This window comes from Schistocerca nitens, chromosome 9, assembly GCF_023898315.1.
Source record: "Schistocerca nitens isolate TAMUIC-IGC-003100 chromosome 9, iqSchNite1.1, whole genome shotgun sequence".
Taxonomy (NCBI): Eukaryota; Metazoa; Arthropoda; class Insecta; order Orthoptera; family Acrididae; genus Schistocerca; species Schistocerca nitens.
Genome location: NC_064622.1, coordinates 280,769,378 through 280,795,808, shown reverse-complemented (window position 1 = coordinate 280,795,808; position 26,431 = coordinate 280,769,378). Strand labels below are relative to the sequence as shown.

Below are 26,431 nucleotides of genomic sequence, written 5' to 3'. Positions count from 1 at the left end.
AACAGAATCACGCCTTAGAAGTTTGGAGTAGATGTGACTTGCACTCGCTTTCACTGTCACAGCTTGTTACGTTGACCAGGTGACCGGGTTTGGAGTACGTAATGTTCTATGTAATCTCCTACACTATACAGAGCACAAAGGAAGAATGAGTAGCTGTTCCGAAATACACTACTGGCCATTAAAACTGCTACACCACGAAGATGACGTGCTACAGACGCGAAATTTAACCGACAGGAAGAAGATGCTGTCATATGCAAATGATTAGCTTTTCAGAGCATTCACACACGATTGGCGGCGGTGGCGACACCAACAATGTGCTGACATGAGGAAAGTTTCCAACCGATTTCTCATATACAAACAGCAGTTGACCGGCGTTGCCTGGTGAAACGTTGTTGTGATGCCTCGTGTAACGAGGAGAGATGCGTACCATCACGTTCCGACTTTGATAAAGGTCGGATTGTAGTCTATCGCGATTGCGGTATATCGTATCGCGACATTGCTCCTCGCGTTGGTTGAGATCCAATGACTGTTAGCAGAATATGGAATCGGTGGGTTCAGGAGGGTAATATGGAACGCCGTGCTGGATACCAACGGCCTCGTATCACTAGCAGTCGAGATGACACGCATCTTATCCGCATGGCTGTAACGGATCGTGCAGCCACGTCTCGATCCCTGCGTCAACAGATGGGGACGTTTGCAAGACAACAACCATCTCCACGAACAGTTCGATGACGTTTGCAGCAGCATGGACTATCAGCTCGGAGACCAAGGCTGTGGTTACCCTTGGCGATGCATCACAGACAGGAGCGCCTGCGATGGTGTACTCAACGACGATGCTGGCCGAAGTGGCCGTGCAGTTCTAGGCGCTACAGTCTGGAGCCGAGCGACCGCTACGGTCGCAGGTTCGAATCCTGCCTCGGGCATGGATGTATGTGATGTCCTTAGGTTAGCTAGGTTTAATTAGTTCTACGTTCTAGGCGACTGATAACCTCCGAAGTTAAGTCGCATAGTGCTCAGAGCCATTTGAACCATTTTCAACGACGAACCTGGGTGCACGAATGGCAAAACGTCATTTTTTCGCGTGAATCCAGCTTCTGTTTACAGCATCATGATGGTCGCATCCGTGTTTGGCCACATCGCGGTGAACGCACACTGGAAACGTGTATTCGTCATCGCCTACTGGCGTATCATCCGGCGTGATGGTGTGGGGTGTCATTCGTTACACATCTCGGTCACCTCTTGTTCGCATTGGCGGCACTTTGAACAGTGGAAGTTACATTTCAGATGTGTTACGACCCGCCGGCGGCCGTCGCCGAGCGGTTCTAGACGCTTCAGTCCGGAACCGAGCTGCCGCTACGGTCGCAGGTTCGAATCCTGCCTCGGGCATGGATGTGTGTGATGTTCTTAGGTTAGTTAGGTTTAAGTAGTTCTAAGTTCTAGGGGACTGATGACCTCAGATGTTAAGTCCCATAGTGCTTAGAGCCATTTGAACCATTTTTTGTTACGACCCGCGGCTCTACCCTTCATTCGATCCCTGCGAAACCCTACATTTCAGAAGGATAATGCACGACCGCATGTTGCAGGTCCTGTACGGGCCTTTCTGGATACAGAAAATGTTCGACTGCTGCCCTGGGCAGCACAGTCTCCAGGTCTCTCACCAACTGAAAACGTCTGGTCAATGGTGACCGAGCAACTGGCTCGTCACAATACGCCAGACACTACTCTTGATGAACTGTGGTATCGTGTTGAAGCTACATTGGCAGCTGTACCTGCAAACGTCATCCAAGCTCTGTTTGACTCAATGCCCTGTAGTATCAAGGCCGTTATTACGGCCAGAGGTGGTTGTTCTGGGTACTGATTTCTCAGGATCTATGCACCCAAATTGACTGAAAATGTAATCACATGTCAGTTCTAGTATAATATATTTGTCCAATGAATAGCCGTTTACCATCTGCATTTCTTCTTCATGTAGCAATTTTAATGGCCAGTAGTGTAGCTGTGCTGTATCTTTGCCCGAATGCTCTGTAATTCCCGAAAGACCATCGTATGTATGATTTGTAGCGTCTTTTGAAGACGGAACGTAATATTCTGCCGCCAGGAGAAGTTGGAGTAGCTTATACTGAACCACCAACATGGCGCACTTGCCACACTACGTAAGATTGAGAAGGCCGATGTTTCTCGCTAGGATCCTGCTACTCGTGTAGCGCATGTGGAAGGAGAGCTTTTGTCTTACCGGGGTCCTCGCCCGTCTGACATCAAACTTTTCGTGGGACCACCACAATACACATTATAGCGTATGGATTTCGCATTTCAGAATTGTATACTCATATACTTTGACTATTAGTGCTTGTAATCAAAACTTTAAAACATTATTTTATGACTTTCGGCCAGGCATTCTGATTTTAGGGTCACTGTTTACAGCTCTCAACCCAGAGTTGCTACAATAATCGCCGATGGACTTCACTTGGCCCGATAATTCACTATGTCATGCATCTAAAAAGTTCTAACATCGCTCTGTTCCATCACACAAAGAAGATGAAATTTATTTTGAGCATTTTCTACACTGGAAGAAAGCGTGTCACAACAAATATTGTTGCTTTCGGGAGAGAACGCCTTCGATGTCAATATCATTTGCCTCTCTACGCATTTTTATCCGCTCTGCTTAAGTGTCATTGATGCATTGATTTTAACATGCGCTTATGACGTTATTTCACTCGTCACTAGAGACATGTCCTCGAAATTCCATCACAAAAATTCTGACTTTAAAGGGTAGCCCCTCTCGCCTTCTTGTGATAGCAAATATAGCTGATTCTCACTGACGATGCAACTTGGTTACAAGTATATCTGTCATTAATCCTTGCGTGCTACAGATAGCCGTAGCGGTACGACAGGTGCAACCGCATCGGAGGGGTGTCTGAAGAGAGACCAAACTAACATATGGTTCCTGAAGATGGGCAGCAGCATTTTTAGCAGAGTTAACAATCTGGATAATTGATTGATCCGGCATTGTATCATTAGCTAACATGACCTCGCTATATTGGTAATGCGAACGGCATTGGAAGGTAATACGCTAGCCAGATTGCCGCTGGTCTCCAACCAGAGGGATGACACAGGATATTGCAGGAAGTACGCTACTTGTTCTTGGATCGCTGGCGTAGATGTGAAGGGGTAACGGTGTATTTGGTGCGCAAGACTGCAGTATTCTCTTGTGGTGGTCATACTTCGTCGACCAGGATCTTGACGATGAGCATACCTGCCCCCATTTTCTCATGCAGTCCAATATCGGACCACCGTCACATCCAAACACTCCACAAAATTGAATACTGCACGATTACATCAATTGGCCAAATGTAGACCCACAACCAAGCCCATTTCAAACACTGTCAGGTGCTGATAAGGGTATCTCACACGAGTAACCAGCATCTCCGTGTCGTTCACAGTGATCACTCAACACCTGCTGCTGTCCACATCCCTTATATACCCTACAAGTCCTGGTAACAACACTAATGCACTCTTCTTCCTGTTCTACCCGTCACAGACAATTGTTACTCTAGTCACTTCCGTACTCGCCGGTAGTGTGATATCAACGAATTTACATTAATATCCGATCATGTCTTCTGGATGTACACCCACATGGATACTCTGCAAATCACATTTAAGTACCTGGCAGAGGATTCATCGAATCAACTTCGCCGCGCGGACTGACCGCGCGGTTTGAGGCGTCATGTCGCGGACTGTGCGGCCCCTCCCGCCGGAGGTTCGAGTCTTCCCTCGGGCATGGGTGTGTGTGTTGTTCTTAGCATAAGTTAGTTTAAGTAGTGTGTAAGTCTAAGGATCGATGACCTCAGCAGTTTGGTCCCTTACGAATTTACACACATTTGAACATTTGAAACACCTTCACAATAATTCTCTATTATCACAACTCTAACAGCGCGCAGAAAAAACGAATATCTATATTTTCGTTGTGAGCTCTGATTTCCCATATTTTATTACGATGATCTTTCCCCCCTAGGTAAGTTGGTGTCAACAAAATATTTTCGAATTCAGAGGAGAAAGTTGGTGATTGAAATATCATGAGAAGATTCGGCGGCAACGAAAACGCATTTGTTTTAATGATGTACACCGCAAACCTTGTATCATTTCCGTGACACTCCCCCATTTGTCGGTAATACAAAACGTGCTGCCCTTCTTTGGACTTTCTCGATGTACTCCGTTAATCCTATCTGGTAAGGATGCCAGATCACGCAGCAGTACTCCAAAACGGGAAGGACAAGCGTAGTGTTGGCAGTTTCTTCACTAGATCTGCTACATTTTCTCAGTGTTCAGCCAATAAAACGCAGTGTTTTGATTTGCCTTCTCCACAGCATTTTGCCGGCCGCGGTGGTCTCGCGGTTCTAGGCGCGCAGTCCGGAACCGTGCGACTGCTACGGTCGCAGGTTCGAATCCTGCCTCGGGCATGGATGTTTGTGATGTCCTTAGGTTAGTTAGGTTTAAGTAGTTCTAAGTTCTAGGGGACTTATGACCACAGCAGTTGAGTCCCATAGTGCTCAGAGCCATTTTCCACAGCATTTTCTATGTGTTCTTTCCAATTTAAATTGTTCGTAACTGTAATTGCTGGTTATTTAGTTAATTTGCGGCATTTAGACTTGACTCATTAATCGTGTAACCGAAGTTTAACGAATTCCTTTTAGCGCTAACGTGGATGGCATCACACTTTTCATTATTTAGGGTCAATTGGCAAGTTTCGCACCATACAGTATCTAAATCGTTTTGCACTTGGTTTTGATCTTCTGACGACTTTGCTAATCGATAAACGACAGTACCATCTACAAAAAGCCTAAGACAGAGGCTCTGATTGTCTCCTAAATTGTTTATACAGATAACGAACAGCAGAGGGCCTATAACACTACCTTTGTGAACGCCAGAAATCACTTCTGTTTTCCTCGATGACTTTTCGTCAGTTACTACGAACCGTGACCTCACTGACAGGAAATCACGAATCCAGTCACATAACTGAGACGATATTCCATAAGCATCCAATTTGATTTCAAGCCGATTGTGAGGTTCAGTGTCAAAAACCTTCTGGAAATCTAGAAATACGGAATTAATTTTAAATCCATTGTCAATAGCATTGAACGCTTCGTATGAATAAAGAGTTAGTTGTGTTTCACAAGAACAACGTTTTCTAAATCCGTACTGACTGTGTGTCAATAGTCCGCTCATTTCTTTTGGTCAGGCAGTGTAGTCTAGAATGTAAGCCACTAAAATTAGTAGATATGGTTTGCTATTAGCGCATCAAGAAAACGAACAATGGCAGGAGTAAAGAGAATATAAAATGAAGGTTGGTAATACCAAGAAAAGCATTTCTGGAAACGACCATTCTTATGTAAGTCTACAGGCTTTCGTGGCCGTTGTCACTGAAGTTAAAATCTTCTGGGTTATTAGGCCGCATCATGTTTCTTCTAAAATAGTCGAAGTTTCGACCCCTCTGCTGGGATCTTCCTCAGGATCTTCTGGTGTCGGTCGCAGGTTCGAATCCTGCCTCGGGCACCGATGTGTGTGATGTCCTTAGGTTAGTTAGGTTTAAGTAGTTCTAAGTTCTAGGGGACTGATGACCTCAGAAGTTAAGTCCCATAGCGCTCAGAGCCATTTGAACCACTTTTTTTCTTCTGGTGTCCACTACTGCTAGAACAAAACCATTCTTGTTCGGAAGTGAAACAGAGATGATAAACAGAGCAGACAAAAACAGAATAGTAGCTTTTGAAACGTAGTGCTACAGAAGAATGTTGAAGATTAGATGGACTGATCTGTGGAGGCACTGATTCGAATTGGGGAGATAAATTTAAGCATTTAAGCCACGGTTTGACTTATAGGAGGGATCAATTGAAACGATACATCCTGACGCATCAAGGAATGGTCAGTTTGGTGACGGGATTGGGGGGGGGGGGGGGGGCGTTGGAGGTAAGAATTGTAGAGGGTATCAAGACTTGTCTACAGTAAACAAGATCAAGTGGTTACAGGGTGCAGTAGTTATGCAGAGATATAAACGCTCGCATAGTACAGACTGCTGTGAAGAGGCGCTTCAAACACACTTTTTGACTGGAGACTTACATGTCATCAATCTGACAATATACTCTGGAAAACATTATGACCACTGCCCACCGCGACGTTGGATGCCGCCTGGTGGCCTGGCGGGCACGTGACAGGGTAACAAAAGTATGGAAGCGGAGCAGACACGGACGGGGCAGCACCCTAGCGGACATGTGGGCTGCAAATGGAAAAATCCATTGAGTTAAGCGACTCTGACAAAGGGAAGATTACTATTATGTAGAGTCTAAGATTATTATTACGCAGAAACTGTGAACGAGTGTCTCGAAAACGCCGAAGCTGGTCGAATGTTCTACTGTCGTGAGCATTTACGGAAAGAGCTAGGACAGTGAAACAACCACTAGGCGCTAATCGGTTGGACGTCGATGACTCTTCACCGAACGTGGGGTCCGGAGGCTTGTCTGCTGTGGAAAACAGGATAGATGGTGATTTGTGGCACCTCTGCCGAAAGAGCACAATGCTGGTGCACGCAAAAGTGTTTCGGAGCACACTGTTCATCGTACATTGTTGAACATGGAGCTCTGCAGCAGACCAACGCTCAATGTTCACATGTTGGCCCAACGACATCGTCAATTACAACTGCACTAGGCACGGGACCATCAGAATTCGACCGCCGATCAATGGAAACGTGTCGGCTCTTCGGCTGAATCACATTTTTGCTACACTAGGCCGCTGGTCGTCACAACAAACACCGTCATCGCGGTGAACGACGGCTCGAAGGGTGCGGTTGCAAGTTGGTGGGAGCAGTATTATTCTATGGGAGACATTCTCCTGCATGATACCCGTGGTAGTAATCGAAGACACGCTGACAGCTGCGAACCACCTTCATGCTTGGTGTCTGCCCCGATGGCGACGTCATCTTTCAGCAGTATAATTGCCGGTGTCTCCGAGCCAGAACCGTGCTACAGTGGTTTAAGCAGCATTGTAGTGAGCTCAGGTTGATGTCTCGGCGACAAATTCGGCTGATGTACATCCTATGCAAGCCATCTGGGCCGTAATCGGGCGCTATCATCGCGAACGTAAATCAGCGGGCCGTTATTTACGCTAATTACACGACCTGTGCGTAGACATCTAATGCCACATACGTCCACAAACCTACCAACAAACTGTCCGAACCCTGATACGCAGAATCAGTGATGTAATTCGTTCCACAGACGGACAAACAAGCTATTAAGCAGCTGGTCATAATGTTTTGGCTCATCAGTGCATTCTGGAAGCCTGCCATTCGTCAGTACATGTGATATAGAATGGTAGTTCTGTTAACCAATTCTGTATCTCCTGTCCTTTCCGTATCTGACATTAACAATGTAGTGTTGCGGCTCCCGATGGTCGCGGAACTGGCTGGTTTGAGAGTGGTGTCGCTTGGTGGCGGGCGCGAAGGCCCTGGGTTCGATTACGGACGCCAGCGAACCGTTACGTCACGGCAGTTCGTGCCGGCGTGTCGCGCCGTGAAAGTAAACGTGGGTTAGCACAGCCGATCCGCTCGTCGATTAAGGGACGGGAGAGCGCTGCTCCGAGTTAACACGCACGGGGCAGTCGCTGCCGCTCGCGGAGAGAGCGGAACTGGGACTGCCGCTACTGTGACCGAGCGCCCGGCGAGCGACAACGTTCCGTCGGTTTGAATGGAACACTCCTTGTAACAACTCTCGTTTTTCCGCCAACATAATTCTTTTTCTATTATATGTGTGGTGACGCCGTACTCAAGATTCTGCGCCCTTATATATACTCGATGAAAGAGAAATACCGACGTCTGGCGCATGAGAGCATTGAAACACTTCAATAGCGACGAGTGAAACTTTGTGCCGGACGGTGACTCGAACCCAGATTTCCTGATTTGGCTGTCTGAGCATGCTTCCCATCCAGCCCAAATACCCAACTCCGACATCTTGTGGGAATGATGTGAGATGCTGCGACCAGTGAGGAAAATGGACAGGGGGCACTACAGGAGAAGTATGCGACTAGCTGGGAATTTGAGTTGGGCAGTTGAGAGAGAAATTCAAATTTATTCAATAGTCGCTATTTGATTCTCATATTTTGAAGTACCTGAATGGCCACGGAGCAATCTCTGCTTTTTTTTTTTTTTTTTTTTTTTTTAAGTGTTGAAAGTGACTGCTCGTGTAGAGAGAGAAATCGGCGTTTGAGTCCTGGACCAGCACGAATTTTGCACTCGTCACTACGTGGCTCACGTGGCTATTTCTCTTTTTTATGTATAGATATATCTTTCTCTATATTCCCATTAGCCATTGACCACCTAATTACTAACGTTTTTCTTATTTACTGCCGAAGATACTTCGTAGATCCTTCTTATTCCAAACGCACACCAAACGATCCCTTACAATGTGTTACATAAAAAATTATTTAACTAAAGACCGCAAAAAACACCCCTTGTCCTCACTACAGAGTCAATCATGCCCTCAAACAGTTATTCACCTTTGTAATAAACTCACCAACTAAATATGAGACACCCAGTTGCAAGAATACATTTTGCTTTGGAGCGCTGTATGTTGTGTAGAAATGGTTCAAAATTGTTCAAATGGTTCTAAGTACTATGGAACTTAACATCTGAGGTCATCAGTCCCCTAGACGTAGAACTACGTAAACGTAACTAACCTAAGGACATCACACACATCCATGCCAGGGGCAGGATTCGAACCTGCGACCGTAGCAGCCTGTAGAAATGGTACTAAGCGATTCACTGCTGACTTATGTTAAGGCGGTGAAATGGAGTGCATGTTCCAGTCGGCTGACTGCAATAAGTGCAGTAAGACTCTTTGACATGGACATGTTACCGAATAGCAGAAAGGAACTGTCGTGTTCTCACTGTTTGGAATGGTAGATGAAACGTAGCAGTCAACATCCTCTCGATTTGTTAGCTCCTACGGGGCCTAATTATCAATGGCGGGTGTCGCTGGATATGACGTACCTGATGAAACTTGTAGACTCTCTTCGTAGCCGAAATGAAGACACTATCAAGGCTACAGCCCATACACGGTATTAGCATGATGTGTCCTCGGGAATAATTAATTCTTTGTCCAGTATGCTTACCTGCAACTTATCCAACCCAATTACTACCACAAGTGCAAGGAAAATGTCCCTCTCACTTCAACTTAGTTACATGACGCCGTCCTTCCCATTGGAACACAATTTCTCTCCATTTCCTGTGTCTCGCTTCCATCACCGAAGACATCAGTGTACTGTATATCACTACGTACATAAACTCGTACCCAACGCAATTGCAGTAGGACTTGCTGGCTGTATACAGTGTTCAGAAACTATTTTGAAAACTTGTAAAGTTGTTGCAGGATAGGTTGTGCTAAGAAATGATGAAAAAATTCAAGCGATCCACCAGAGACGGTGTCGCCAAACGTGTGCTTCGTTTGATTTTGTAAAACAGAACACGAGAGCGATACAAAAATTGGACATGGAACGGTAGTAAGGATCGAACGCAAGCCAAAGGCGCAGCTACTTAAGTACTGACTATACAACATATTTTCCTTTTTTGTCGTATTTTACCAAGATACTCGAGTACGATTTGTGTGTTCCAGTATTTCATTATTATTGGACTGTGGGAGATAGATTAAGGCTATAGATTTATTATCAAAATATTGCCTTAGTAGACAGGAATGATAATAAGGAAAGAATAGTAGATAATACGCCGTAACTTATCTGCAGACCAGCCGACAGGCTTGCAAGTAAATTATACAAGAGTGATATGATTCTTTTTACTCGTACAGTAACAAGTCACAACGACAGTCTGTCTTGGCAATACTGTAAATGTTTTCTAATATTTTCTGTAAGGTTATATAACATATTTCTGTGATAAAAGTTTGTAGTAAGCATTTTGAAGTGGAGCCACGTATCTAGTACACGAGACTCTTCCCTTTGCTAAAAATCCACGGCCAAAACTGCTTATAACGTGTGTCTCATGCATACCAAAGCATCACATGAAAAGTAAGATCATTGACTAAAAGCACTATTGAACAGAGTTTATTCGTCGAAGATTTTGGGATCACGCCAATAAATCATACAATATTTAGCAGAAATTACGAAAAAGTGCACACATATTGAAAGGAAAGATGCGTTTTACTTTCTCCAGTACTCGTAAACAAGACATACAAAAATCAAAGTGCAAGCTTCCAACGTTATTGAAAGTGTCGCTTACTTATGACTGAATACATCGATCCACCAACAATCTGTGAAAGAATAATGTACAAGTTGTTCACAAACCGGCAAATAACGTGATCCTGTGCCACCCTGACTTTTTTCTGTACTGGAAGGGACCGACATACAAAATAGTTCAAAACTTTTTATTACGCTACTGCACTGAGAGCATCGCTATAAACGCTTGCGATAGCGATTAATTGTGACTGGCATTGTAAGACGTCATTAACAATGTATAACACGGAGTAAATTATAATAGTTTAGTTGTTTTATATACTGTTTAGTAATTAAATAATAACGATGAATTTCGGTAGAACACTAAAATCATTTTCCGCGTCCGGCGATCCTGACTTAGGTTTTCCGTGATTTCCCTAAATCACTCCAGGCAAATACTGGGATGGTTCCTATGAAAGGGCACGGCCGACTTCCTTCCCCATCCTTCCACAATCCGATGAGACCGATGACCACGCTGTCTGGTCTCCTTCCCCAAACCAACCACCCAACTAAAATCATTTTCCACCATTCTCTTGTCTCTACCTCTGCACAATGATACCGGAAAGTATTACGCTTCGATTGAAAGGAAAACAAATAATACCGCCTGCGCGTGTACGTAGTTAATTCTACAAACCTCCACCTTTCGCCGTAAAGATGAAGCCAGACTGACAGAAGCTCGCACGGAGAGAATAGGTGCTTCTCGTTATTCATCTGTGAATTGAGCGTAAGGAAATTTTAAATACGGTTGACTAAGAAGTTCCCTTTATCATATAATTCATTATGATTTCAAATCTGTGCAGATACCATTGAACTGAAAAAGCTGCAATAAATGACGAGGAAAAGACTCCTGATGAGGAAAGCACAATATCAAAACATGTCGTGGTAATTTAGTACGTATTACATAGAATAGGAAACTTCATTGTGTCACAGTCCTCGAACACTAAACAGTACTTTCTCTGGCTACATAGAAAATAATAAAAGACCGTTAACATTTAACTGAAACATTCATTACCAGCAAAACATTATACAGACAGCACTGTACGATCATATTACTCCTTCTACTCATTGGAGTTACGTGTGTTCTTTTTTTTCCATGCGATTTCTCCGCTTCATAGGACCCTGAGCAATCACAATCACAATATTATCTGTCCATAAATACAGCATTCGTGGACGAAAAGCGTTCTCGAGACGGCCACCCCTTACATTGTAAATAATTTTTTGTCCTTCCTCACGGTACAAAAGTTTACGTCATATTTGTGTTATAAATATTTGTCTATGACGTAGCTGGCTCTGGCTCTGAGCACTATGGGACTTAACATCTATGGTCATCAGTCCCCTAGAACTTAGAACTACTTAAACCTAACTAACCTAAGGACAGCACACAACACCCAGCCATCACGAGGCAGAGAAAATCCCTGACCCCGCCGGGAATCGAACCCGGGAACCCGGGCGTGGGAAGCGAGAACGCTACCGCACGACCACGAGATGCGGGCCTATGACGTAGCTGACCTCGCAAAATAAGAAAAGCTAAAAGTCTACGTAGTTTCAAAAATAATTGGTCCTTCTCATGAATTATCGGTAGTCTTCCCTGTATTCTCCACAGGATCCATATACAATACTATTGCCTGTCTCAAAATTGCTGTATAAACTCCTAAACACGTTACAAGCCCCTGCTTCCTTTCTTCACTTGTTTCTTTTTTTCTGGTATTGGTCGAACGACACTCCCCAGAAAGCACTAGGGAGTTGTTCCGTTAAGATAAGGTGTCATATTATGTTATTTGAACCAGAAGTCATTGCGACCTTATTCACATGCCGTCTCATATTTCCGCCAGCAAAGTTTTCAACTCCTGTGTTCTGGATATACTGCGCCTATTTCTGATTTCAGTGACGCAGTGGCAAATAGTTTTGTATTGATATAGGCGTGCACTACCACAATGGGTGCCGTCTGATGGTGGAAATGCTATATTCCGAAATAGATCACACTGCAAATTAACTTTTTTTCATAAAAAATATATTACACCTTTCTTAACGTTGTTGTTATGGCCCCCATCCGAAGACTGTTCTGATGTAACTCTCCATTCTACTCTATCCTGTACAAGTCGCTTCATCTCCGAGGCACTGAGGCGTGCTACATCCTTTTGAATCTGCTTACTGTATTCATCTCTTGGTATCCCTCTACGATCAATATCGATCTTAAAACTAGCTTTTGCGCAGAAAATAAATTACCAACGAACAAAATATACAGAAATGACAAAACTAAAAAAACGACCATTCAGAAAAATTTGAAATTAAATACAGCAACAGCGACGCTTTCTGTATCGGATAAAAGTGGTGAACACTTAGTACAGAATATAAAGAACATATAAACAAGTTCTGCACAGTTAGCACGCATCTTAGGCAGGAACAATATTGTACTGCAGACGCAACCAGTAATCTTTTAATTCTTTATAGGGTAGAAAAGGAGAGCTATATGAACAGTCTGGAGAAGAAAGAGATCTACACATGTTTAAAAAATTCCAAATAATATTTTTAATGAAAAACCCGCACTTCCAAATGAAGTGTATATTGAGAATTTTGGCGAAGTTCTTCTGAGTACATAGATAACGCAGAACTGAAAACAGCCCCAAATTTCAATTCAATAAAAATCTACTTTCATCAAAGATAATGAAAAGTAATCACATATTATATCTCTGCCATAAAGATAGATCGGTAACACCATAACTGCGAATTTATAAATATGCCAAAGTAGAATAATTGATAAATAACGCGAACGATCTCGCAAACGAAAGTAAATAGTTTACATACTATGCAACAAATGTAAATTTATCCGCTCATAGTTATGTTTGTAGTGTCCTGATTTTGTAGGGGACCGTTTGAAAGTGAACCATGCTCGAAACTAGACGCGGAATACTAAAACAGCGTAAAAATGACCAAATTGCAGCTTTGTCGGGATACACATATAATAAATGCAATTGTCACCAATGCAGTAAAGTTGAGTGGAAATGAAGACAGTGGTGCGTGAAATATTAATTAAGATAATACGACACGTGGCGAGATGGTGCCATTGTATCCAGAATAATTGTGACTGAGCGCCGTGGCAGTGGATTAAATCAGATGAGAAAACTTGTTGAGGCGCGTCACAGCACTGTCCATCGGCTGGCTGCGGTAGATGAGTGAGAGAAGAGGTGCTGGGGCGGAGCGGTACTCACGTGCATGCTGTCTGGAGGGTGTTCAGCTAGAGACTGCGCCGCCGCCGGCGCGGCTCCAGCAGGGAAAGCTTTGGCCTATGGTGGCCTTGGCCGCTTTGCGGGATCGCCACCAACAGGTGAGCCGAGCTGAGCTGGCCCTGCCTGCTCGGAGAAAGGCCCGGGGACACGCGGCCCTGCCTAAAGTCCGCACTCACTAAGGCCCGCCCAGTCTACAGGGGAATGGCGAAGGGCGGGAAACTCGGCAATGAATTTGCACCCCGAAGCGAGTGTTGTCGCTTCACGCCCCTGCAACGATAGAGACTGCGTGGCCAGAAGTTATGAATATCTCTTCCAATAAAGGTCGATACAATAGCTGCTCACGGGCAATACAGGGTATCCCAGAAGTCTTTCGTTGATTACAAACATGCTTAAGGTACAAAATACACAGAAGCGCCAAACAAACTGGTATAGGCATGCGTATTCAAACACAGAGATATGTAAACAGGCAGAATATAGCGCTGCGGTCGGCAAGGCCTATATAAGACAACTGTTGGCACACTGAAATCGCTTACTGCTGTTACAATGGCAAATTATCAAGATTTAAGTGAGTTTGAACGTGGTGGTATAATCGGTGCACGACCGATGGGACACAGCATCCCCGAGGTAGCGATAAAGCAGGGATTTCTCCGTACGACCGTTTCACGAGTGTACCGTGAATGTCAGGAATCTGGTAAAACATCAAAACTCCGACACCGCTGCGGCCGGAAAAAGATCCTGCAAGAACGGGACCAACGACGATTGAAGAGAATCGTTCAACGTGTCCGAAGTGTAACCCTTCCGCAAGCTGCTGCAGGTTTCAGTGCTGGCTATCAACAAGTGTCAGCGTGTCAACCATTCAAAGAAACATCATAGATATGGGCTTTCGGAGCCGAAGCCCCACTCGTGTATCTTTTATGGCTTTACGCGTTGCCTGGGCCCGTCAACAACGACATTGGACTGTTGATGACTGGAAACATGTTGCCTGGTCGGATGAGTCTCGTTTAAAATTGTGTTGAGCGTATGGACGTCTATGGTTATGGAGAAAACGTGAAGAATCCATGTACCCTGCATGTCAGCGGGGGACTGTTAAAGCTGATGGAGGCTCTGTAATGGTGTGCGGTGTGTGCAGTTGGAGTGATATGGGACCCCTGATACGTCTAGATACGACTCTGACAGGTGTCACGTACGTAAGCATTCTGTCTGATCACCTGCATCCATTCATGTCCATTGTGCATTCCAATGGATTTGGGCAATTCCAGAAGGACAGTGAGGCACCCCACGCGTCTGGAATTGCTAGAGTGGCTCCAGGAACACTCTTCTGAGTTTAAACACTTCTGCCCACCACCAAACTCCCCAGACATGAACATTATTGGGCCTGTCTGGGATGACTTACAATGCTCTGTTCAGAAGAGATCTCCACCCCCTCGTACTCCTGTGGCAGGATTCATGGTGTCAGTTTCCTCCAGCACTACTTCATACATTAGTCGAGTCCATGCCATGTCCTGTTGCGCTACTTCTGCGTTTTCGGGGGGCTCTACACGATATTAGACAGGTGTACCAGTTTCTTTGGCTCACACAGACACATATTTCTTATCTTGAAATGCAGGTAACATATTCAAGCTTTATGTACACACACACACAATTAATAAATTGTGAAGTGTGGCCCTTTCGTTGACACGCAAGATACTCAAGCGAAATTCCAATTTCACCCATGTGTTGGTCAACACTTTGTGAGGTATGGATGTTACGATGTCAGTAATTCTACACCGTAACGTTACGATGTCGTTCGCTGGTGTTTGCTAAACCTGGTCCTGAAATATCCCCAAAGGAAGAAATCAAGTTGTCTCACGGATGGCGATCGCGGAGGCCAGTTGATGGGACCACCAATTCCGATCCATTTCCGAGAAAGGTTGTATCCAAATGTGCACAAACATCAAACCCCAATGAGGTGGCGCAACATCTCGCTGGAAAATTAGGTCCGGAATTTCCTGACTCTGTGGCAAGACAAATAATTGCAACATGTCAAGATAGGTACTGGGTGTGATTGTCGTTTCACTGAAGAAGAAAGTTACTATGATTTTATTTGCAGAAAATAGCCCCACATGTTTAACTTAGGGCTATCTCTGATAGCTTCTGACACAGCGTGGGATCTCAGACACCCACATCAAAGCACTGTGTCGGTTGACAACACCGTTCAAATGAAATTTGGTCTCATCTGGGAAAAGATCACGTTTCGGACACTCATAATCTTCCTCAATCTCAGCCATCATGGCAACAGCACAGTCATAACGAACACGGCAATCCGTTGGATGGACGGACTGCACGATCTGGAACTTATAGGCACGGAAAAGAAGTTGTTTATGTAGGATATGTCGCAATGATGTCATCGAAAATTGCAACTCACATGAGGCTCTGCGGAATGACTTCTTGGGACTTCGCAGGAGGGCATACATCACTGTCTGAATTGTCTATTGTCTGCGCTCTAGGTAAAGGCCTGCCAGTGGTATACCGTCTCCAGTTTTCTCTGGACTGCTTTTGGTGACTGCGTCTCATGATACCAGAAGGAAACATTGGACCTTTCCTTGTTTGAGTACATGTTTGCAATTGATGTCCGATTCCGCTTACGTTACGACGCTGGGCCCTGTAACAAACAAAGCAACAGTAAGTACGTATGTACACAAAAACTTGAATCTGCCACATGCAATTCAAGACAAAACGTGTTTGTCTATGTGTCATATTTTAAGCCTTGTGAATGTCTGTAATCAGGAAAAGGCTTCTGGGACACCCAGTATTTTGAAGGATGTGTTACTGGACCATTCACGATGTACACTGCCTATCAGAAAAAAAGTGAAGCACTCAGAACGGAAAGAGGAAGCGAAATGAAACTTCACACGTCGAGAAGGGTATGTTATTGCAGTGATTACGAAATCGAGACAAATTTACAAAGAGCGTGGTAGTATGAGCCTACTTTAGTTGGCAAGGATGTCTGGAAACTCATTGTGTCCTCTCCTGAGCCAGGCTGCCACAGAACTCCTGTGACTAGTGTTTGATATCCTGGATACTAGCACTGGGACGGAATTGACGTAAGAGCTGACCCCATACATGTCCTGTCAGGAACCTCGGTCTTACTGGCCACGGAAATACCTCAGTATCATGCAGACAGTTCATAGGGAAGCCTAGAATGTGTGCATAAGCATTGTCCTATTGAAAAATGGCATCATGTTACAGTCTCTTGAGAGGCTTAAGGACGATACCGTAGTTACCGACCACTGTAATCCTGAGTAGTGGAGAACCACTATTCATCGTTGAACAGAATGTGACGCCATTCATCAGAAATCCATGTTTCCCAGTCACAGAACCACCCATAACGCAGCCGTTTGTGGGACGTTAATTCCCTAGTCCAGCTGCTGTTAGTCTCCAACTAATGGTGTGGGATGAAATTAAATGTTGCAGTAAGTGTGTTACTACCTTTCGAATGGGTTTATGACGTGCTTGGTGCACACAGCGGCGATCCTCCTCTGGGAGGTGGTCGGATGTGATGGCGACGAGTATCACCGCCCTCGTGTGTAAACCAGCATCATACCATTGCCATGTCCGAATTCCACAAAAATCTGGGTACTGCCCGATTCGACCAGCTGGTCAAATGTGGAAACACTATGAGGCCCCATTCAAACTCAGTCAGCTACTGATAACGTCGTCTCGCCCGAGTGCGTGATATCTCCATGTTCTTCAGAGTGATCACTCAGCATATGACGCTGTTCACAGCCTTTATATAACCTACCAGGCCTGGTAACAATACTAAACCCGAACAACACTAAACTCCGCACCCACCCGCTTTTACAAGGCCCTCCAAATCATCGAATGTCATGCGCTCCGCCTTGCCTTCCGTATCCACCCTCCTTCCCCCACACGCCTCCTGTATGACCTCATCCCCTTCCCCCACCTCCTCCTTTTCCTCCAACAGGAATTGCAACTCTTAATTACTTACATAACCGCTGATGATGTGTATGCGTACAAAGTTACATTGACATCCGACCAAGTCTTCTTGATGCTTCACTTCTTTCACCATGCAGTCTACATAAATATAGGCCAACGGCCGTGCTGCAGTGATAATATCGGTTCCCCTTAGATCACCGAAGTTAAGCGCTGTCAGGCTCGGTTAGCACTTGGATGGGTGACCATCCAGTCTCCCCAGCGCTGTTGGCAAGCGGTGTGCACCTACTTCCTTGAGGTAGCGGCTCCGGTCTCGTAAACTGACATACGGCCGGGAAAGCGGTGTGCTGACCACATGTCCCTTCGTATCCACATCCAGTGAAGCCTGGGGGCTGAGGATGACACGGCGGCCGGTCGGTACCGTCGTGTCTTCATGACCTGTTTGAGTGGACTTCAGTTTAATTTACATAAATGTCCCGGTGCATAGGACTGAGAACTCTATGAGATTTTCCGTAGACGTCTACAGATGTACTCACTCCGAAAGTGTGGCGGAGGATACGTAATGTACCAGCACATCTACAGTGGCGGCACTCAATGACGCAAGAATTGTCTCTTAGCCCGTCGTCACACGAGTCGTGGCATTCATCCTGCAACGCCGTGATTTCATCTCCGCCATGCTGATGAACGCTCAGAAACGATCCGGTTTGTGCTCACGGTACGTGTGTCTCAATATTGTATATCCCATTGCAGCGCGCTCCAGCCGAAGTTGTCGGCTGGATATGGCTCTGAAATCACACAATTAGTTTAAGAAATAGACGGGCGTAAAATTACTGCCTCAGCTCTACTGAACCACACGTATACTTGTCCTCTCTATAGTATACGTAAATAAAAACATCAATATACACCAACATGTTATAAGACAAAAAGGAAAGCTTCACATCTAGTCAGTAACGAAATCCATACATATTATAAAAATGTATTTATGTATGTATGTATATATGAATGTTCCACATCCCGTCCTAAACCAATGGAACTATTTCAATCAAACTTGGTACACATATCACTTGCTATGTAGAAAGAACAGCTGTGGGGGTTATAACCACATATATGTCAAAGAGGTGGGTGTGAAAAAGCAGTGTAGCCCACGACACACTAATATCAATACTTTATTCATCCAGTATTTGAGAGTGAGAGCCGTTAGCGACTTATAACAAACTTTACACATAATTCTAAACCTTCACAAAATGTTTTTCCCGCTGACAACTCCCACAAAATTATGAAGGTACATTTACTTACTACATTTTCATTGTACAAGTAGTAACACTGCCGAGTGAAGTGTGACGTTTTAATTTACTACTACCTTACTACTAATTGCTTTCGTAACGCAATTTTCTGACAGTATTCACATATCCCACAGAATGTACCAACAAAAATACGTCGGTTTACGACATATAATTCAAAAGGTACGGTGTCATAAGCATTGAGCTGTGTAAAAATGAAACTGCAGGGCAAAACTCACTAGAGGTATAGCTGAAATATGTATACATATACGAGGAGGATTTGAAAAGTTGTCTTCTACCTCACCATTTATGGTCGTCCCATCCAGCTCACCCCCACCCTGAGATACCTTGGCCTCATCCTCGACCATCACCTCACTTGGGCCCCTCACTTCCTGACCATCCAGCAGAAAGCCCATTCCCGTCTCTGCCTCCTGAAACTCCTGTCTGGCCAGACATGGGGATTGCATCCTTCCACCATCTTCCACACCAACAAATCCCTCATCCATCCTATCCTCGCTTATGCCAGCATTGCCTGGATCTCCGCACCCACCCGCTTTTACAAGGCCCTCCAAATCATCGAATGTCATGCGCTCCGCCTTGCCTTCCGTATCCACCTTCCTTCCCCCACACGCCTCCTGTATAACCTCATCCCCTTCCCCCACCTCCTCCTTTTCCTCCAACATCTCCACATTCTTTACACTGTCTGCAGGCTTGGTCCCCCCCCCCCCCCCCCCACTGCCTGGTTTCCTCCTTCCTCTCCATCTCCCACCCATTGCCGCGCCTCTATTGCTGTAACCCTCCCTCTATCCACCTCCACAACCTCCATCTCCTCCATCAGGGCAATTTTCATCACCTCCCCCTCCTGGATGTTGAACTTTGCTGTGACATCTACCCTTCCTTCCAACTGTAACCTGGTCTTGTTTCCCCCCTCCCCAGGACCCACTTTTTCCTCTCCCCTTCTTCTCCCAGAGCGGATTTTTCGCCTTCCCTCCCTGAGTTCCTGCAACCCCTCCTCGACTGCTTCCCTCCCATGTCCTCCCCTCCCCAGCCCTCTTCGTCGCGCCCCCCTGTCTCTCCCCCCATCTTCTACCCTCCCTCCCTTCTTCCCTCCTCCCCCTCTCATCCCCTCCTTCTTCCCTCCTCCCTCGTCTTTATGCTGCTGGCAGATCCTCTCTGTTTGCTCATCGTCATCTGTGTACTACATCAGTGTTGTGTTCTTCTGTGTGTCAAGAGCTATTGTTTTAACTGTGTGCTGGACTTGTACATAGTGTTATTATCAGTGATTGTTCTGTGCTATGCCGTCTATCGATCCAGTGTGTGGTTTTGTTTTGTGTGCGCTAATTTTTTATGGTTTTTATCTTCATTTTACAATCACCCCCTTTTTTGTTCTCTTCTATGATGTTCCCATTTTTTATATCGATGTACACTATATTCTCTCCTTTATGTTATTTTAAATGTCTGCTATTGTGTGATTAATGTCTTTCGGCTGAAGAGCAGCGCATATTCTGCTGCCAGCAGCATAAAGGAAAAAAGGAAAACAAACAACAATGAAGAACAATAAAGGAAAAAAAAGAAAAGTTCTCGGAATCACCACGAGAGGTTAGCGCTAGCGCAACGAGTCGTTCACGTCATATTCATTGGACTGTTGCCTGTAAATACGTACCACGTTAGTGCTCTTGGAAGACAGCTGTGGCGGTGACGTGGTTCTGTTGTTGTTCCCGCGTATTGATTTGCGAAGATGGAAAAAATCGAAATTCGAGCAGTTATTAAGTACTTCGTAAAGAGAGGTATGAAAGCAAAGGACATTCATGCCGATTTCCAGATTCCACTGGGGGACTCTGCTCCTTCATATTCAACTGTTGGCGAGTGGACAAATGAATTTAAATTTGGTCGGGAGAGCTTAGATGATAATCCGCGTAGTGGTCGGCCCAGATGTGTCACTACTCCAGAAATCATTGGAAAAGTGCACAAAATGGTCATGGAGGATCGTCGATTGAAAGTGCATGAATTTGCTCATGCATGCCAGATGTCATCTGAAAGGGTATATCAGATTTTAACTGAAGAATTAGAAAAGAAAAATTATCCGCAAGTTGGGTGCCGCAATATTTGACGCTGGATCAAAAACGCATGCCGTCGCCATGGCAAAATTACACGAACTAAGGTATGATTTGTTGGTACACCCACCTTATTCACCTGATATGGCTCCGTCAGACTTCCATCTCTTCCCAAAACGGAAAATTTTTCTTGGTGGACGAAGATTCACTTCAAACGAAGAATTGATAGGCAGAGTTGACAAACATTTTGCAGGCCTGGACGAAACTCATTTTCGAGATGGGATGAAGGCACTGCAACATAGTTCGACCAAGTGTATTAATCTGCAAGGAGATTACACTGAAAAATAAAACTGTATCAGTGATATAAGTACTTTTTTTCTATTTCGTTCCGAGAACTTTTCAAACCACCTCCGTACTTATGAAATATGTTAAATATATGTGAAGTATATCTGACATGTGCATACGCAGGGAAAGCACAGGTAAAAAGCTCATCCTGGAATGACGTAAACCAAATTCATTAAACATATTAGTTACAATTTGGAATATAATAGTGTGGCAGTAAGAACCACCAAACTCTTACTGGGGTGGGTGTGATAACGTGGAGAGAAGGGAGGAGAAGGAGATGGACAGAGAGGGGTCAAGGAAAGGAGCAACTGGACAGACAGAGAGGAGGAAAGAGCATACAGACTGACAGAGAGGGGGAGGAAGAGGGGATAGAAAGGAGGAGGAGGGGATGGGGAGAGATAAGTGTAGGATGAAATGGACAGAGAGAGGGGGGAGGAGGAGATGGATAGAGAAGGGAAACAAGAGGGAATAGACAGAGAATGGGGAGGAACAGGTGGGCAAATACAGGGAGAAGGAGGAGATGTACTGTGCAAGGGGCAGCAGGAAATCGACAGAGAAAGGGAAGAGGTGGGGATGGATGGAGAAAGAGAAGAGGAGAGGAAAGGAGATGGCCACTGGGGGAAGAAGCAGATGGACAAAGGGGGAGGAGCAGATGGGCAGAGAGTGGGATAGGAAGAGATGGACAGAATGGTGGCCAGGAGGAGATGAAAAGAGAGGGTTCAAAATGGTTCAAATGGCTCTGAGCACTATGGGACTTAACTGCAGTGGTCATCAGTCCCCTAGAACTTAGAACTACTTGAACCTAACTAACCTAACGACATCACACACATCCATGCCCGAGGCAGGATTCGAACCTGCGACCGTAGCGGTCGCGCGGTTCCAGACTGTAGCGCCTAGAACCGCTCGGCCACTTCGGCCGGCCAAAAGAGAGGGTGGGTTCCAGAGACCTTTTTCAAGGTTGAAACATCTATAACGTATACATGCAGACTGAAGCAACGATTTAAAATTTGTACCAACGCCAGGATTTGAACCTCGGTCTTCTGCTCACTAATCCCGCTCGAGTCTAGTGGGAATTTCAAGTGGGTTGAGGCGTGAATGGCCGTTTGGATTGAGGAGGGAGGAGTGATAGTGTTGTCCGTGTAATTGTACAAAGCGCGTGTCCTGCGGTGGCATAGCGATTAGCGAGCAGGAGACGTGGGTTCGAAACCCTGCCTTGGTAGATATTTTAACTGGTCGCTTCAGTTTACATATATGCACTTTATAAAAGTTCAATCACAAATAGCAAAAATTATTATATCATTCTCACGTTTTAGTATAACCCAAAAGTAAATATTACTTGATCGTTGTTTCATTTTCTTCATCCATATTCCGCAAGCCACCTAGTGATGTGGCGGAGGGTGCTTTCTTTACCACTATCATTTCCTCTCTTTCCTGTTCCCGTCGCAAATACTTCGCGGGAAGAACGATTGCCGGTAAGCCTAGGGTGGTCTCGAATCTCTCTAATTATATCTTAATGGTCTTTCCGCGAGATATACGCAGGAGGAAGCAATTTATACTGACGGTAAAAAATCGCAACATCAAAAAATAATTAATATATAGTAATGAAATTTAGGGAGTACATTCGACTAGGTAACATATTTAGGTGATCGGCATTGCAAGATCACAAGTTAATTTTTTACTTTTTTATTTTTATTCATTTATTTATTAGTCATTGGTATTCTAACTGGTTTGATGAGGCTCGATACGAGTTCCTCTCCTGTGCCAACCTCTTCATCTCAGAGTAGTACTTGCAACCTACGTCCTCAATTATTTGCTGGGTGTATTCCAATCTCTGTTCCCCTCTACAGTTTTTACCCTCTACCGTTCCCCCTACTACCATAGGAGTTATTCCCCGATGTCTTAACACGTATCCTACCATCTTGCCCCTTCTTCGTGTCATTGTATTCCATATATTCCTTATCCCGCCGATTCTACAGAGAACTTCCACATTCTTTACCTCATCAGTCCATTTAATTTTCAATATTCTTCTGTAATGCCACATCTCAATTCTCTTCTGTTCTGGTTTTTCCAAAGTCCATGTTTCACTACCATACAATAGGGCAGAGAGTGAGTTACTGTGAACAGTCCATTGATAGGGTTGCTCTCATCAGAAGCGATAGCAAACCAACACCATCAACAATAGTTCACTTATACAAGCCGGTGTCTAAAGCCGAAGATGAGGAGATAGAGAAGGTATATGACGACATTGAATGGGTAATGGAATACATAAAGAGAGATGAAAATGTAATAGTGATGGGGGACAGGAATGCGGTTGTAGGGGAAGGAGTAGAAGAAAGAGTTACGGTAGATTGTGGGCTTGGCAGTTGAAATGAGAGAAGAGAATGACTAATTGAGTTCTGTGTTAAATTTCAACTAGACATAGCGAATACTCTGTTCAAGAATTACAAGAGGAGGAGGTGTACTTGGGAAACGCCGGGAGGTACGGCAAGAATTAAGTTAGGTTACACCATCGTCAGGCATATTCCGAAATTAGATATTAGTTTGTAAGGCGTACCGAGGAGTAGATATAAACTCTGATCACCATACAGTAATGAGGAGAAGGCTGAAGCTTAATAGACTAGTCAGGAAAAACGAATGCGCAAAGCAGTGGGATGCGGAAGTACTAAGGAATGAAGGTATAATGGTTCAAATGGCTCTGAGCACTATGGGACTCAACTGCTGTGGTCATCAGTCCCCTAGAACTTAGAACTACTTAAACCTAACTAACCTAAGGACATCACACACATCCATGCCCGAGGCAGGATTCGAACCTGCGACCGTAGCAGTCGCACGGTTCCGGACTGCGCGCCTAGAACCGCGAGACCACCGCGGCCGGCAATGAAGGTATATTCTTGAAGTTCTCTGATGGTATAGATAATGTGATAAGGAATAGCTTGATAGGCGAGGGCAATCAGAGAAGTTGGAAAGAAAAATGTTGGTACAGAGAAGGCAGCTGCGATGAAACCGAGGGCTACACAAGAAATACTTCAGTTAATCGATGAAAGAAGGAAGTACAAAAATATTCAGTGAAATTCAGGAATGCAGATATACAAGTCCTTTGGGAATGAAATAAACTGAAAGTGCAGAAAAACTAGAGCAAAATGGCTGCAGGAGAAATATGAAGAAATTAAAAAATAAGTGATTGTCGAAAGGACTGACTCAGGAACCTTCGGTGAAATTAACCTTCGGTGAAACTAAAAACAAGGCTGGTAACATTAAGAGTGCAATTAGAATTCTACAGCTGCATGCAGAGGAGAGAGCGGATAGGTGGAAAGAGTACATTGAAGACTGCGATGACCTCTAATAACGTGATAGTACAAGAAACAGTAGTCGATATAGCCGCGCGCGATTAGCCGAGCGGTCTATGGCGCTGCTGTCATAGACTATCCGGCTGATCCCGGCGGAGGTTCGAGTCCTCCCTCGGACATGGGTGTGTGTGTTTGTCCTTAGGATAATTTAGGTTAAGTAGTGTGTAAGCTTAGGGATTGATGACCTTAGCAGTTAAGTCCCATAAGATTTCACACACATTTGAACATTTGAGTAGTGGATATAGAAGAGATAGTGTATCCTGAATTAGAATCAGAATTTTAAGTTAGTTTTGGAAGACTTACGATCGAATTAGGCATAACATTCCATCATAATTTCTAATATAGGTGGCACAGAACGATTATTCACGTTGGTGTGTGCAATGTATGAGTCTGGCGACATACCATCAGACTTTCGGAAAAACATCATCCACACAATTCCGAATATTGCAAGAGCCGACAAGTGATAGAATTATCGCACAATCAGCTTAACAGCTCATGCATCAAAGTTTCTGACAAGAACAATACGCAGAAAAATGGAAAACAAAACTGAGAGTGTGTTAGATGAATATCAGTTTGGCTTTAGGAAAAGTAAAGGCACCAGAGAGGCAATTCTGACATTGCGGTTGGTAATGGAAGCAAGAATGAAGAAAAATCAAGACACGATCATACGATCTGTCGACCTGGAAAAGGCGCTCGACTATATAAAATGGTGCAAGATGTTTTAAATTCTGAGAAAAATAGGGTTACGCTATAGGAAAAAATGAGTAATATACAATGTGTACAAGAACCAAGAGGGAACAATAAGAGTGCGAGACGAAGAACGAAGTGCTCGGAATAAAATGGGGGTACGGCAGGGATATAGTCCATTGCCCCTGCTGTTCAATCTATACGCCGAAGAAGCAGTTACGGAAATAAAAGGAAGGTTCAACAGTGGAATTAAAGTTCAAGTGAAAGGACACCTATGATAAGATTATCTGATGACATTGCTATACTTAGAAAAAGTAAATATGGATTATAGGATCTGCTGAATGGAATGAACAGTCTAATAAGTACAGAATATGGATTGAGAGTAAATCGAAGAAAGACGAAAGTAATGAGAAGTAGCAGACACTTAACATCAGTATTGGTGATCACGAAGTAGATGAAATTAAAGAATACTGATTATTTGGCAAAATAACCCATGACGGTCGGAGAAACGAGGACATAAAGAGCAGACCAGCACTTGCTGAAAGGTCATTCTTGGCCAAGAGAAGTCTACTAGTATGAAACAAGGGCCTTAATTTGAGGAAGAAATTTCTAAGAATGTACGTTTGGAGCGCAGCCTCTGCAGCATATTGCAGTCAGCGTGCGTGGAATAACGACGACAGTGATCCAGCTGTGATACGAAATCGCCCACCAGATCGTAACTCCCTGTGTAGGTCCAGTGTTTGTAGCACAGAGACAGGTTGGTAGCAGATCCTCAAGTGGCATCCTTCTAACCAAAAGACGGCCGTCACTGACACCGAGGCAGAACTAGCTTTCATGAGAAAATACAACAGACCTCCACGCTGCCCGCCAGTGAGCTCTCTCGACACCACTGAAGTCGCAAATGGCGGTGGTTCTGAGTGAGAGGAAAGAACGCTACAGGGCGTCTGGCTCGAAACTCTACTTGAAGTAACCGATTTGTAACTGTTCGTTGTGTCAATGTTGTGCCAACAGCTGCTCAGTTTGCTGTTGCAGATGCAGTTTGATGCCCAAGAGCCATACGCCGAACACAACGGCCTTCCCCCTCGGTAGCGCCACTTGCCTATCCGGAGCCCGGTCCTCTTACGAGCGTACATTCTCGTCATCACCGTTTCCAGCTATCATGTACAGTGGCTACATTCCTTTCAAGTCTTTCTACAATACCGCAGCTTCTTGTGGCCCTATTACATGACCGAGTTCAAACTCAGTGACGTGCTGATAATGGCGTCTTTGTCGTCTTAAAGGCGTTCTTGATTACC

The 26,431-nt window shown here is 44.6% G+C and overlaps 1 protein-coding gene and 1 pseudogene across 1 annotated transcript in view; one reads left to right on the top strand and one right to left on the bottom strand.

The window, feature by feature from the left end:
* Positions 1–13,629, bottom strand: part of LOC126203129 (uncharacterized) — a 124,930-nt gene extending 111,301 nt beyond the window's left edge. Inside the window, exon 1 of the mRNA XM_049937377.1 lies at positions 13,473–13,629. Within this exon, the coding sequence (XP_049793334.1) occupies positions 13,473–13,478 (6 nt within the window). The 5' untranslated portion in view covers positions 13,479–13,629. The remainder of the gene's footprint in view (positions 1–13,472) is intronic.
* A 3,949-nt stretch (positions 13,630–17,578) lies between these two features.
* LOC126204753 (5S ribosomal RNA) lies at positions 17,579–17,696 on the top strand (annotated as a pseudogene).
* Positions 17,697–26,431: the final 8,735 nt, after the last annotated feature.